The 14396-nt window shown below is 61.7% G+C and overlaps 1 protein-coding gene across 1 annotated transcript; it reads right to left on the reverse strand.

The window, feature by feature from the left end:
* Positions 1 to 6163: 6163 nt before the first annotated feature.
* On the reverse strand, positions 6164 to 8088 carry LOC309600160 (inhibin beta E chain-like; the record flags this gene model as incomplete). Its single annotated transcript, XM_082332234.1, has 2 exons — positions 6164 to 6924; positions 7785 to 8088. The coding sequence occupies 2 exons, from the start codon at positions 8086 to 8088 to the stop codon at positions 6164 to 6166; spliced, it is 1065 nt and encodes a 354-aa protein (XP_082188360.1).
* Positions 8089 to 14396: the final 6308 nt, after the last annotated feature.

Genomic DNA, 14396 nt, shown 5'->3' on the forward strand with positions numbered 1-14396 from the left:
AGCAGAGACTACCCTCCCCGGCACTGGAATCGCCACCCAGCAGGCGCGTACCCATCTCCCTCAAGGACCCCAGGCAGGGATGAAGGGAGCTGGTGGCTGCAGCGAGCCTCTCTGCCCAGGATGCTGCCGAGGAAACCCTGAGCTGGCTTGTGGTTTGGGGGGAAACTGCGGGGAGGGGGGATTGCAATTGACAGGAAACTCCGCGCATTGTCCGTGGTCTGGAGGGGCCACCGTGGTCTGGCAGAGGTTCGTGGCAGCGACACCGCAGGGCCGGATTCTGAACAGGAAAGTGCCGCGTGGGTCACCACCTCTGCCCGGGGCGCTGCTGTGGCACGGGTGGCAGCACGGCCGGGCAGAGGAGAGTCGGCGCCAGCAGCAGCCTCGGCCGCTGGGACCACGCATCACCCTGGCCACCCCCCAGAGTGTCCAGAGCCCCCCTGACCCCAAGACCCCGGGAGGTCCCCGGCCAAGCCACCAGGCACCCTGGCTGTGCCGCCAGCGTGCCGGGTACGGGGCTGAACGCCCGGGCCCCCGGGAGCGGCGGCGGTCACGGCGGACCGCGGGACAGCGCCCTCTGGTGGCGACGGGCGGAGCCGCCTCCCCGCCGGCACCCCCGGCCCGGCCCCGGGGTCCGGTGGGGCCGTTCCCCGCCTCGCCCCACGGGCCGGCGGGACCCTTCCCCAGTGCCGCGGGCCTGGGCGTGGTGGGACATTGCTCTTTTCACATCACCTCGCCTTGAAATGATGGCGAGAGCGCAGGATTTCAGGTGCTACCCCCTCGAGAGAGAGTGCTGGAGCAGGGGGGTTCCCTGGCCCCTCGGGGGGCTGGGGAGGGTGCAGGGAGCTATGGCCCCTGCCTGTGGGTGCACAGGGTTCAGCAAGCGGGACAGTGGGTACGGGGGCTCTTCCGCCAGCCAGGGACGCACATCCATCTTCACCCACCTTGTGAAGCCAGAGCTGGAACGTTCCCAGGCCTGCAGCGTCCCATGCTACCCTGCCCACCACAGTCCCACTGCAACACGAAAGCAAGATGGGCCTTTCTCTCCAGGTCTCCAGAGGTGCTGGGTGCAGGCTGTGTCCCTAAGGTGGGCATGTTCTACAACCTCTTCCTTCCCCGTAAACTAGCCCTCCCATCCTTGCAGGTGATCCCATTCAGCTGCTTAAGGAGATGAGCCCACTCATTTCCACCTGGAAATTCTCCTGCCTCCCCATCCTGCCAGCCACTGAGGTGTCCAGCAATCCTCCCTGGGGCTGCCCTGATTGGTCCCCCAGGTGCCTCCTTGTTTGGCCACAATGTCTGTGGCTCAAAAAGCCTTCTCCCACCCCAAAAGCTCCCTGGGCTGCTTGCCCCATGGCCTGACTGCTTCCCCAGCAGTTCTCCCAGCCATGTCCCAGTGTGGCACCAGTGTCTGCAGTTCAGCCTCCTACTCACCACCCAGATGTTCCTCCACTGCATCAACTGTTCCAGGCCTACCAGTGGTGGAGGGGATGAGGATAACATGCACTGCAGGGCCTGAGATCATCTCAAGGGCCTGACAGTTATTGTCATTCGCATACAGCCTGGTGCCCCTCAGCTGCCACCACATCTGTACATCCCCATGGGGGCAGAGTCAAGTCCCATGTCACGTTTGTGTCACTGTACGGAAGGCAAGCAGAGAGCCTGGGCTGTAGCAGCTCAGGAAGCAGACTGCAGAGCATTCTTCTCCCTTCCCCAAATGGGTCCTATGCCCCAGTCAGTCTGCGCAGCCAGCCCCCTTTCACTGAAACAGCCTAGCCTTGTCCAGCTCACAGGGTCCGCAGGCAGCCAGGTCCTGTCACATGTGAAGGGAAAGCAGGGCAACGGTGGTACCTGCACCGAGGGAGGCAGGAGAGAATGTGGGTGTCTGAGCGGGAAATGGGACTGGGGAGGGGAGGGGGGAGTTAGAAGGAAATTAATTTCTCACCTGGCAGTGCTTGCTTTTCCTCGTTGTTTGTTTTTACAATGAAGGTCAGTTCCCCCCTGTGCCACAGTGACTAAATGTAGGGGAAGAGCCAGGCTGGCCCTGGGTGCAAGCAGCTATTTCAGGGAAAGTGGCCTTTGCCCACCTGTCCCTAGCCAGAACGTGACGGCATGTGTCAATGCCAGCAGGGCACAGTGGGGAGGCAGGATGACCTCCCCAAGACCTGCTTAGGCCTGGGGACCCTGCTCCTTCCTGCAGCTCTGCTCCCGCCCCATTTTCCCTAGTCCTTTCTCCATGACTGCTGGGAAAGTGAGTCTGAAGCTATGAACCCCCTGCCTGGACAGCCCACACGGGAGCTCTGGGCCCCAGACCGTGGCCTCCCGGAGCCTTGCAGCCCAGAGCAGACAGGGCAGCGGGACCACCAGGGCTGGAGTAGGGCTGGACCAGGAGTGGAGCTTGGCAAAGGGCTGTTCCCGGGGGCTTCTGCGGGAGGAGAGCCTGCTCAGAGGGAGCACGTGCCCTACCTTGTGCGTGCTCAGCTCCCTGGGTGACCCCAGACACACTTTTCGTGGGGGCATGCGCATTCTCACCCTGCCCCAGTGCTCAGCTGCTCCCAGCTCCTGCCGGTTCCATCCTGCTCTCTGGAACGATGCTGCCCATGTCCACTGTGAGCCTCAAAGGCGATGGGAGCTGTGCCACACACCCAGCCTGATCTCAGAGCCTCTTAGCAGGATTACCCCCACTGTGGGCATTCTGCCTTCCTCGGCATTAGCCTGTCCTCCCCGTGCCCCTGCGTATCATCACGCACTGGCGGTGTCCAGTGCACCACAGGAGTAGCTTTACAGCATGACCCATGCCACAGCTCTGGGAAACGCCCTCTCCACTGACTGCATGGGACCCCCAGAGCAGAGGGACAACATGGGGATTACAGTATGAGAGAGATTTCAGGAGACACCTCAACTCCCAGCCATGGCCTGCAAAAGACTGCTCCCTGCCTCAGTTTCCCTCCCTACTGTCCTAGCCTGAGATCAGTTCCTTTCCCTGCCAGCCACCCCCAACACAGCAAGGAGTGAGGAGGGGTGTGTCTGCTCCCCAGGGAGTCCCCAACGCACAGGGGAGGTAGCGATGCCTGCCCAGTTCCCCCCTTCATCTGGCACAAGGGGAGAATAGCTAGCTGTGTCCCAGGGTGCCCCCAGACTGCTGCAGTGGATTGAGTCCCACAGCATTGGCCTGAAGGCAGGACCAAGTTGGTGGGTGCAGGTGAAAGGGGTTGCCTGCATGCCCGTTTTGTAATAGGCATAAGCAGATCAGCAGATTTACTCCTGAGCTGAGTGTGACCCCAGCTAAGCTGCCAGGAAAGGCCCGCCCAGGCGCTGGGCACCGTGCGGGGCCAGCCCTGCTGCCCACACCGCCACACCCGGGCCAGGCCTCCCTCCCAGGGTCCGAGGACTTGCCCCAAGACCACCCACCTCTTCCCAAGGGTCCATCTGCATGGCCAAACAGGCCCAGGTCCGTTTTGCCACCAGCTTTGAGCCCCCTGGGTGGAAACAACGCTTGGGCAGCTCCCCCCCCAGCAGCTCTCAACCGCCAGGCTCCCAACCCTGCTGTGTCCCCCACCCCACACTTAATCTTGGCCTCCTGTTTAGGAAAGTTAAAGCGGCTCAGAGCAGGGCCAGATGATCACCCAGATTAAAGACTTAAGGGTACCACCACAGCCAGCTCAGCATCTCAGCTCTGGGCTGGTGGGTCAGTGTGTCAGTGTGTCAGTGAGTCAGCACATCACGCACACACATGTGGACAACCTCCCACACACACACACAGAAACACACATTCACTGCAACAGGGAAGATGCTGTGTTGCTGGCAAAGGAAAACATGGTATCTGGCATCTTTGTGGGATGCCTCCCTGCCTGCCCCCCCTGCCAGTTGCACTGGCTAGAGCAAGAGTGATGATACAGGGAGGGAGCGGGGAGACTATAAAGACACTGTTCACATCCCTGTGCACTTACCTGAAATCTGTGCCTGCAACTCTTGGCACGTGCATGGCAGCACACAAGGTGCCCCGTTGTGTCAGCAATGCACGTGCTGAGGCTGTGGGAGTGCCCAAAAGGCTGAGGCATCGTGCAGGGGAGTGTGGGTGATGGCCATGCTGCCCCTGCAGCCTGGGGGGATGCCCGCTGCGCCGGCTGATGAAAGCTGCCCTTTGTCCGCTTGCAGGGTGCAGCACAGGGCCAAGCTGGGAAAGCAAGTGGGTTTGTCCCCAGATAAAACAGCCCCAAACTGAGCTTTGAGCAGGCGCTTGCACAACAAGGACCCAGGCCAGCCATGCGGGATCCTAGAGGGATGAGCAAGGGGCATTGCCTCCCATTCCAGAAGCATCCCACCCCAAATTACACAGGAGACTCCCCATCACCCACCAGCTTGGGCATTGCCAGACTCTATGACTGGCTGCTATGGGGTTGAGACTGGCGTCATTGCGTGGTGTTTAGGGGAGCACATGAGAGAGGATTGGGGAGGTCAGTGAGACACAATTAGGGTACAATCTCTGCTATTTGCCATGGGGGCACAGGATTTGGGGGCGGGCTGTGGATCATCATTTGAGGTCACCCCCCTGGGGCCAGAGTCTCCAGAGCTGTGGTATTTTGAGCTCCGTTCAGGACTGATCCAGATGGAGAACAGCATCTTCATGTTGGGCTATGCCCCCCAGCAGTACTTGCCCTGCTGGGAAACAGCTTCTTTGATGCTCACGTTACAGGCCACCCCCCTCCAGCCCTCAGTGAGGTGGTACCCGGTTCCCAGCCCCTGCCCTCTCCCTGGGTCCCCCATCCACAGGGAAGAGCCCCCTGCATAGCCCTGCTCACACAGGGTCTCAGTGTGCAACACCTCATGGCACCCAGGGAGCCCCAGAGGCACCACAGCTCCCCTCACCTCCCAGCACAGCAGCGCTGCCCACAGCTGCTAATGGCTTGCAGCTCCTGTGCTGCCCCAGCCCCAGAGCCCAGCATCCTCCCAGCCAGAGCCTGAGGGGTCTGGGCCAGGAGTAAAACTTTCTGGCCAAGCAGGACCATTTCCCTCACCCCATTCATGCAGGTGGTTCCAGGAGAAAGAAGTCAGAGCCTTGACATTGCATTTCCACCCATTTATTGGGGAAGCCGCACCAAAGTATTAAAATAAATTAAAAGCACAGGCCATGTGGGTGCATGGCATACACAAGTATCAGGAAGGCAAAGACAGAGTGGGATCTTCAGTAGAGAGGTGGGTAGACAGGATGGAGTACCAGGGAATCCCAACAGCTACAGAAACTACCATAAAAGTAGTAATACCTGCAACACTAGAGGTACAAAGAACCTTGTACCTTTAGTATGGTTTTAAAGGCAAAGTCTGAGTCAACCTCCTTGTATGGAGACACTGGGCTGGAAGAGACCTGACTGGTGGGGTGGGCAGCAGAGAAGAAAAAGCACAAAACCCAGGGAAATGAAAGGGGAAATACACAGGACCTGGCCAGGAAGCAAGGCCATCCTTCACAGGTCCATGTCCTCCTGAGAGCAGAGGACTGTGTCTAGTCATTGCGGTTTTGGGGTTCTTGACAAAGTCATACCCTTCGTCCTCATCTTCCAGGTCTATTATTTGTGCCTCATTCCACCTGTCCCCAATAATAGGCCCCAATTTGATGCAGGAAGATTTGTTGCAGTAGGGGAAAAAAGCAGGACTGCCTCTTTTCCTCCAAGTGGGAAACTGGAGGACACAAACCCATTTCCGCATCCCACTCTGCTCTCAAGGAGGTTCAGTCCCAAACTGTCACCAGACACTCTGAATGTGAACAAAGCAGGGCTCCCTCACCCCACACACAGAAGGAAACACGACCACCAGAAATGTGGGATCAGCTTGGGACCAGAGGGATGTTGCCAGTCAGGGCAGGGATGCCCAGAGTCACCAACCACCCACAGCTCAGACTCAAGCAGTCTGATGTGGCCTTGGCTCTGTCCCACATGTCCCCAGAGACCCCTGCCCCAGGTGCTCTCTGGAGACAACCCCTGCTCCCTCTGATGAGACCCTCTCCCTCCCTCCCTCCCAACCTTTCCAAAGGAGTCCATCGCACCACAGCCTGACTCCAGCTTAAGGGAGCTCTTCAGCTCCACACCCTCCCCTCCCCCGCCCCTCCCCCCCCCCCCCCCCCAAGAGAGAGTCCTGGAGAAGGGGGTTACCCAGCATGGCTCCCCCAACCCTAGCTACAGCCACAGGCATCAACAATCATGTCAGGGATGTCAGTCTTGACAATGTTGCTATTGCGATCGAAGTAGAGGACAGAGAGTGGCCGGCGTCGCGTGGGCACGCAGCAGGAGTGCCCCGATGCCTGGATGTTGTTAGCTTTGACGAGGTTGAAGACAGCTGTGTGGAAAGAAGAGGCCATCCCAGGGCTGCCTGCCACATGTAGAGGGCACTGGCCCACACAGTAGTTTATCTGATAGCCCTCAGGCTTAATGATCCAGTCGTTCCAACCAATGTCACGGAAATCCACATAGTAGTCCTTACGGCAGCAGAGGTTGGAGTTCTGGCTGCAGCGGAGGCTGCGCTTGGCCACATGGTGTCCTGGCTCCCGCACCTTTGCCTCTGCCACCAAGAAGGGTTGGAGGGACCGGCTGGCATTGACTATTGCCATGAGATCACCCCCATCACCATGGCTTTCCAGTTCCAGCCGCAGGATCCTGCGCTCTCCCCCAAAGAAACTCTGCAGGGCAGGCGTGAGGGTGAAGGCACGCCAGCCGCTACCCTTAGCACTCAGTCGCCTCTCACTCAGCAATGTGCGATTGCCCCCCACCAAATCACCTTCCCCACCAGCAAGGAAGATTCTCAGGGTGAGGCTGGCTACCAGGTCTCGGGGAACTCGAAGGTAGAGCCAAAGCTGAGCCTGCAGGATGTGAACGTCCTGGTCTTGTGTACGGCTGAACTGGAACTGGAGCCCCAAGCCAGAGGGAGATGTGGGCTCTGAAGGGAGAAAGGGATGAGGAGGTGAATGCTGCAGGATGCTAGGGAAGGTAAGGCTGCACCACCATCCTGCACATCAAGGCCAATCTCTTTCAGCTTCTTCTCAGGAAAGACCTACAAACTTCCCTCCCGCCACTGGGCCCTCAGTCTGTCCCCCTCCCTTCCTTGGGAAGGCTACCCAGAGTGGGAATGTGTTGGAATGGGGGACTGTCCCACCCTGCCTGGCAGAATGGGCACAGAAGGGGGCACGGGGCACTTGCTCTCACCTGGTCCTTCTGGCCCTTTCCCTTTGCTGCACAGTGCAAAGCTGGAGAATGTTTCCAGCCCCTCCTCCCCAAGCTAGTCCTTGCAGCTCCCAAGCCCCACTACTGGCAGTCCCAGGCACCCTGGGTTGCCCCCATCCTTCAGGAAGGGGACAGGCATTGCAGTACTTTAGGTGTATGGTCCCAACCGGCCAATGCAGGAGCAAAAGAGGGGCCATCTCTCCTTCTCCCAGGCTGAGCCTTCCTGCATCAGCAGCACTGGGAGGTCACCAATGCACAGCAGGTGCATTAACTAATGATTTAATCACAGCCTGCATAGCTCCAGGCACCCTCACCCCACTGCAAGGAGGCAGATGGCCAGGACCCTGGCCCCAGTAGCGCTGCAGCGCCCCAAGGTTCAGGGGCTGCACATCCTTGCGGGTCCCCACCAGCCCAGGGCAGGGACACCCTGCCCCAGGGGCCAGCCCGGCAGGGGCTCACCCAGGGTCTCCCGTGGTCTGGCACCAAGTGCAGCCCAGCTCACCCACACCCCATCGGGAGCCGCGTCGGCGACCACGGGGGGTCGTGCCCGGCTGCCCGCGGGCCCCGCGCACCCACCTGGCTCCGCGAAGCTGATGATCTCGTAGCCCCGCTCGTCGTCGTCGGGGCCCCGGCGGGCGCCGCCCGCCTGCAGCCGCCGCAGGGCGCGGGCCACGGCGGCGCGGGGCACGGCATGGGCGAGCCTCGGCCGCTCGCGGAGCCGCAGCTTCTCCAGCAGCTGCCGCTTGGCGACCTCCTCCAGCAGCCGCCGCTCCGCGCCCGCCGCACACGACGGGCAGCGTGGCTCCGCCGCCGCGCACTCCGCCGCCGCGCACAGCGCCGCCGCCAGCAGCAGCCACGGGCCCGCGCCTCGCGCCGCCATCCGCACCGACGGCACGGACCGGGCCGGCACCGGGAGTGGCGCGGTGCGGCCCGCCCGCTTTGGGCACCTGCGGCCGGGGGCGGGCCCGGCGCCCCCCCGCCATTGGCCGGCTCACCTGCCTGTCCCGTCCCGTCGGGCCGCGGCCGGGGCGGGGGATTACCGAGATTAGCCCCACCGCGGCGGGGGCGGGTGGCGGACAGCGCCCCGCTCTCTCGGGGGAAGGGGCTCCGCGAGCAGCGGGGCGCTGTCGCCTGCCTCCCCCCCCCCCGCTCTGTGCGAGGCCGTCGGGTCCCCGCGGGAGGGGTCCCCTGGCCAGGCACGGGCCTTGAGGGGGTCTGAGTACCTGCCTACACCCCGGCCTAGCCCACGCCGTGGCCACGGAGGGCACGGCAGGGACTGGACACGACTCGGGGGCACACACGGGAGGCTGTGCACCGGGGGGTTCATATGGGTGTCCACAAATAGTGATACATGCAGAGGTGTGTGCCCAAGGGGCTTGCACACACACGTGCACGTGGGCTCTGCCTCCCTTCAGCTCACCCTAGCATCTGCGCAGGGGTGCAGCGGGACCCGGCTAGGCACCCCCGCGGGGGCAGCAGGGCACTGAGCTTCTCTGCCTGGTCCAAAACCTGCAGGAAGTGAGGCAAATCCTGTCTGGGTGGAGGAGCACTGATCCCGGAGCAGCCTGCCGGAGGGATCCTGGCCTCACCTGCCTGCCCATGGACCCTACAGACCTGCCCCCACAGCCTGGGCATTGCCTCCCGGGTACCCCCTTAGCCATCCTCACAGGGCCAGTCTCGTTTATTGCTGACAGAGGACCCAGCAGAGATCAGGGGCAGTTCCCAGGATGACCCCTGCAGCTCCCTGGGGACTGTTCCCATCTCTGGGCTTTTGTCACTCCTACCTTGTGATGAGTTTGGGGGTCTGAGTGTATCCTTTGGACTCTCTGGTCCAGCCTCACCCCAGGACAGAGCTGGACAGGGCCAGCGAAGGTGTATACTATGCCCCCTCCTCCTCACAAATTAAAATGGATGTTTGTATGTACTGAGGGCTCATGAGGTGGCAGCCAGCGTCACATCAACCTGAAGATATTCTTCGGATTCTTAGCTCCAGATGCTGTGCTTAGAGCAGGGCGCAACAGCCTGAGCCAGGGCAGGGTCCTATAGAAATCTCCTGAAAGCGGTGCAAGGTGCCATGCTGTTGCGGGAGCAGGAGAGCCCAGCGCTCTCGTGCCAGAGCAGGGAACCCACAGAGTGCGGTGGGAACCTGAAACCCAGCCAGCCCTTCAGGCATGTCCTGTGCCCACCGTGCTGTGCAGCACTGACTCCAAGGTCTTGACCACACAGAGCCCCTGCCTCTGGCCAAGCACAGAGGTGACATGTAAACAGAGTGGGCTGTCTGGGAAAAAGCACTCACCGGAGATGATGCAACTATAGTGCAAGGGGCAAAGTTCTCAGCTGGCTGGGCCTGCTGGCAGCTCCCAGAATAGCCCAGGAATGTCAACAGGGAGGAAAGAGTGGGCACAGCCTGGCCTGGGAGCACAGCTCCCACAGGGCCTGTGAGCCCCGGCTGCAGGCAGCACACAGGCAGCACTGCCTGGGCACCAGCAGGACTGAGTAGATGGCACTTTCACCCAGGCACAGGTGCACTGTGCATGCTCACAGTGCACACGCACTCACTTGCACAGATGCTCAGTGGTACATACACATCTGCACACTCCCTGGCAAACACATGTTCAGTCCCCTATCCCACATATTTGGATACATGCTCTGTTTGTGGACATGCTCACATGTGCACCGCATGCCCATTCCCCTGCCTTTTACTCCATGTTCCCATACTGGAAGTGGAGCATTTCCTTTCTGGCTCTCAGGGCAGATATTAAATTCCCCACAGGGCAGGGCTGCTCCTGCCTTCAACCCATGGAGGGAACCAGGTCCTTCTGCCTGACACTCCCCCCACATGCAGCAAGCTGGAGGGAGTCCCAAGCTGCATCATTGTACTGGCTCAGATGCCAGGCTGGGGGGGTCCTTAAAACCTCTGTGTCACCACCACCTCCCAGCAGCCACACCACAGCTCACACATGCAGGAAAGGGAAACTGAGGCACAATGCCGTGCTGAATTCTTCCTTCCCTGCCAGATCCACAGAGCCAGGATCAGGGCTGTGGCACAGCATGGAACGCAGGATGCAGAGTTGTGGCAAAAAGGGTGAATTACTCTCTAACCCACTATCCTTTCCAGGCTGGGGAGTAGGATCTCCCCAAAGGGATTAATGCCTTTGAACCTGCCAGGATCCCTCTGCACTGGCCAGCACCCCACAGTTGCCACCATGAACCCCCATTTCACCTCCAGCTTAGCAAGAGCATCCGATCTGTCTGCCCCCTCGCAGCTGCATGCCCCCCCGCGCACTCCAGCCCACCAGATCTAGGCCAGGGGTCAGCGCAGAGCTGTGAGCGGTTCTTGCACCCATTGCATAAGTGTGCTGTTGATTAAGCAGTTCCCAGAAAGCAAAGCCCAGGGACTGGCTTGACCAAAATACCTGCCCTGGTCCCCCCCAGCGCCAGCACTTGCTGCACACATGGCTTCTGGGCCTCTGACCTCATGTCCAGTGGGGCAAGTGCGGCACCTGACAACCTGACCTAGAGGTGCCAACAGACTGGGTTAAGCCAGGACCCCCCCCAAGAGCTCATGCACCAGCACCTGAGCATGGCTCCTGCCAGAACGCCCATTTCTGCACGGCTCTGCCACTGATGTCAGCCAAGTAAGTGCCAAAGCCAGCTGTGACCCTCGCCCAGGGACCATGGCATAGGCCAGGCTCCGGCACTGAAAAGTTTCCTCCCCACAGGCCCCTCTTCCCTGGAGCAAGTGCTAGAGGCCGCAGACTGAAGGAGCACCCACGCTGGGGGCTCGGGGGAACAGCCGACAGGGCTGGCGGGGCAGCAAGTGCTGGAGCAGGCGCCGAAGGCTTCCGCGGGGGCAGTGCCGGGAGGGGAGAGCCTGCGCCCCTGGGGCCGAGGGGCCAGCGCGGACAGGGAAGCCGGGGCAAGGACTGGTGGAGGGCTACAGGCGCTGGGCTGGCGGTGCTCGGCAGGCCAGGGTCCAGCCGTGGGAAGGGAACGAGGCCAGGGCTCACGGCCAGGGAGGGAAGGTCGGCGGCCCTGCTTCCCTCGGCCCGCGCTCCTCACCCCATTGCAGCTGGCCAGTCTGTCTCTCCCGGCGCCCGCCAAGGGAAGCGGGGCGACGGAGCGGCCTGTCCCAGCCCGCCGCGGCCAACCCCGTGCCGGCGCCGCAGCCCCGGCCCCGCTGCCTCGGGCCCGGCCCGGCGCTTCCCCGAGCCGCGGCGCCTCTCGCGGCCCGCGGGCGCCGCCCGGCGGCGCGGGTCAAAGCCGCTCCCGGTCCCGCGGGCTCCGCCGGGGCCGCCCAGTTCCCCCGCGGGGCCACGCGGGCCGGGGCTGGCGGGCGCCGGGCGGGCGCGGGGGCGGCCCTTCGGGACGGGGCGCCCGGGGCGATGAGCGCTGGCGGTCCCGCCATCTGCCCCAGCACGGGCGCGCAGCGGGGGCCGGCAGTGGGGGACCGGCACCTCGCACCAGCCGAGCCGAAGACGCCCAGCGCGGATCGCCGGGTGCCTCCGAACCCGGGGCTGCTGGCTGGAAACGATCCGTGAGACTGAAAATTAAAAATTAACCCTTTTCAAGGCAACACCGGGGGCTTTCAGGAATTCCCACCCCTCCCCTGAGAGCCAGACCCTGCCAAGAGACACCCTGGCACACCATGCTTGGACCTTTGCTTCAGGGTCTGTTGATACTGGCAAAGACTCCTTCCAGGAGCCACCGGCAGCAGCTGCACATCCCTGTCCGCTCCCAGTGCAGAGGCCGAGGGGACAGCACCTCGTGGAGCCCTGTGTTCCCCTCTGCGTCAGATCTGGCACAGCCCAAGGGCACAGCCCAAGTGCTGGGTCGATGCTGTCCGCATGGCATCTCCTGCACTGGGCCAGGCTGGGGGGGCTGACTGGTCCCAGTGCAACCAGTGTGGCAGTATCTCATGGCAGCTGGGCATGCCTGCGTGAGACACCCCCTCCAAAGCCCCCTGAGTGAACAGGGAACCCCAGCAGAAGTGCAGTGTCACAGCAGGAGGAGAGGGGACACTGTAGTATGAATGCTGCCCTCATCCCCTCTTTTCCCACCAGCAAAGGAGGAGTGGACACTCAGCTGGAAGTTGCACCCTGCTGCTCTCAGGTTTTCTGTTCTGCTCTCTGAAGAGCCTGACCTGGTACTCTGCCTTCGCGCTTAAACCAAGGTTACTTTCGCTGATGAGGGAGAAGACTTGCAAAACAAGCCAGGGCTGTGGTGAAGCCCAGATAGTCGCTTTTCCATGTGCAGCTTTGTAGGGCTATAAATACACAGCTCCTGCCTAGGCCACCAGCTGTGGGGGCTGAGCAGCTCCTTGTGTGTGCTGGGGACCTCTGCCTGCCATGGGCCCCTGCCCTGTGGCAGCCCCACGGCAGGCAGGGAGGGGGTTGTGCCTGGCTCCAGGGGATCACCCTTCCTCGACTGCACCCTCCTCACCCTGCAGTGTTCCCCAGGTTGGGAATGCCACTGTGGGATTCCTGAACCTTGGTCACCCTTGCCCCATGCTATGAGTGGGGAAGGGTCTGTAGGCTGCACCCAGACATCCTGTTTCCCCATGGGAGCGGGACAAGATGCGTGCATGGAGAGCAGGGCCTATCTTGTGGGACCCTGGACCCTGCTCATCTGGGGAACCTCTGACCTGAAGGCACCGGAGAAGGCATGTTTTCAGGTGGTTGGCAAACCCCCGGGACACTGTGTTCTGCCCTAATCTCAAGCTGCCAGGGACAGGGAGTGGCCTCAGAGACTGGGACCCCTCTTGGGGGAGCTGCTGCTAACCCAGACACCCCGAATCAGCAGGACCTTCATGTCCATTGGGATGCAGCTGCGCCGTGGGGCTTGGGCTGGCTGTACCACAGCTCAGGCAACGGAAGGCAGCAGGGTGACAATTCATAGGTCCAGGGAGGTCTGGACTGGGACACGCCCGCCATCCCTGTGCCTGAGGGCAGGGGACAGTGTGCCTGCAGGGCTGGCAGGCAGAGCCTGCTGTGTGTCCTGCGGTGTCCAGAGAGCACACGTGCAGCCCGGCAAAGGGCAGAGCTGGGGTTTGGGGAGCAGGTAGCGAGAGGGGGCCATTTCGGGCAAGGCACCTGTGCCCCACAGGGGCTGTGCAGCAGCAAACAGGCAGCCAGCCCCGCTCTGCCCTGAGCCCCGTGGGGAGTGGGGGAAGTGCCCGGCAGGAGTGCTGCAGGGCCAAGAAGGGGAACTGGGGACATCCCAGCCCTGCTCGAGGGCTTATGGCACCTACAGATGCTTCAGCTCAGGGTCAAGCCAACAGCTCCTCTGCCCCTTCACTTGGCCCCTTTCTGCCCATGCCTGCTGTAGCCTAGAGAGCTCAGCACTGGCCCCAGGAAAGCTGTTTGTTCAATAAATACAGACAGTGAAAAGAGGCGTTGGAAAAAGAAGGGAAAAAAAACAGAAAAAAAACCAAACACCAAACCCTCTTTGAGTTTGCGCAAGTGGCCTTGAGTCCCAGACAGTATTGATCCACGAGTCTTCCACCCTGCCTGTGCAGCAGCTGGGTCAGCAGGAACCCTTCAGGTCTGAGTCCTGGAGGCACCAGGGCCTGGAAGCCTGGATCTCAGCACAGTGGCTTCTGCGACCTGATGGGGAGATGCAGGACCCCACTCCAGCAGGGCCCAGTGGGAGCGCCTCCTTCAGGATGTATGCAACATGGGCGAACACTGTCTCCTGCTAGTGGTTGTTCCATCCCTGCTCAAGGTGCCACAGGTCCTCTGAGGCAACATGCATCCTGGCCCCCGCTCCAGCCAGAGCTGCTCGTGGCTCTGACCACCCTGGCCTGATCCTAGAGTGGGACAGCAGATGCAAAGCCGTCCTTCAAGCCAGATGGGGAGAGGGTCTGACACCACCCTCCTCCCTCTGCTGATCTTCATCCCACCTGGTTCAGCTCTGTCTCCAGCCTCTGGGGTGGGGTCGTCAGTGCTTGCAGGGTGGACCACAGGACTGTAGTCACCCAGCTCCACCCCAGCCAGCTGCGTGCACCTCCGAGGATCACCCCAGGAGCTCCCCTTGTGCACCTCCCTCTCCCACCCCCAGCACCCTCTCCCTGCTTTCTCAGCCCTCACACATAGAGGACATGTGGGAAGCAGTGGAGAAACCCTAACACGAGATTACATAATGGGGCTGATGTGTCAGAGCCGCCCTTTGGCCCCAGCTCTCACGGCA

The sequence above is a fragment of the Platalea leucorodia genome (genome assembly GCF_965183815.1).
Source record: "Platalea leucorodia genome assembly, chromosome: 23".
Taxonomy (NCBI): domain Eukaryota; kingdom Metazoa; phylum Chordata; class Aves; order Pelecaniformes; family Threskiornithidae; genus Platalea; species Platalea leucorodia.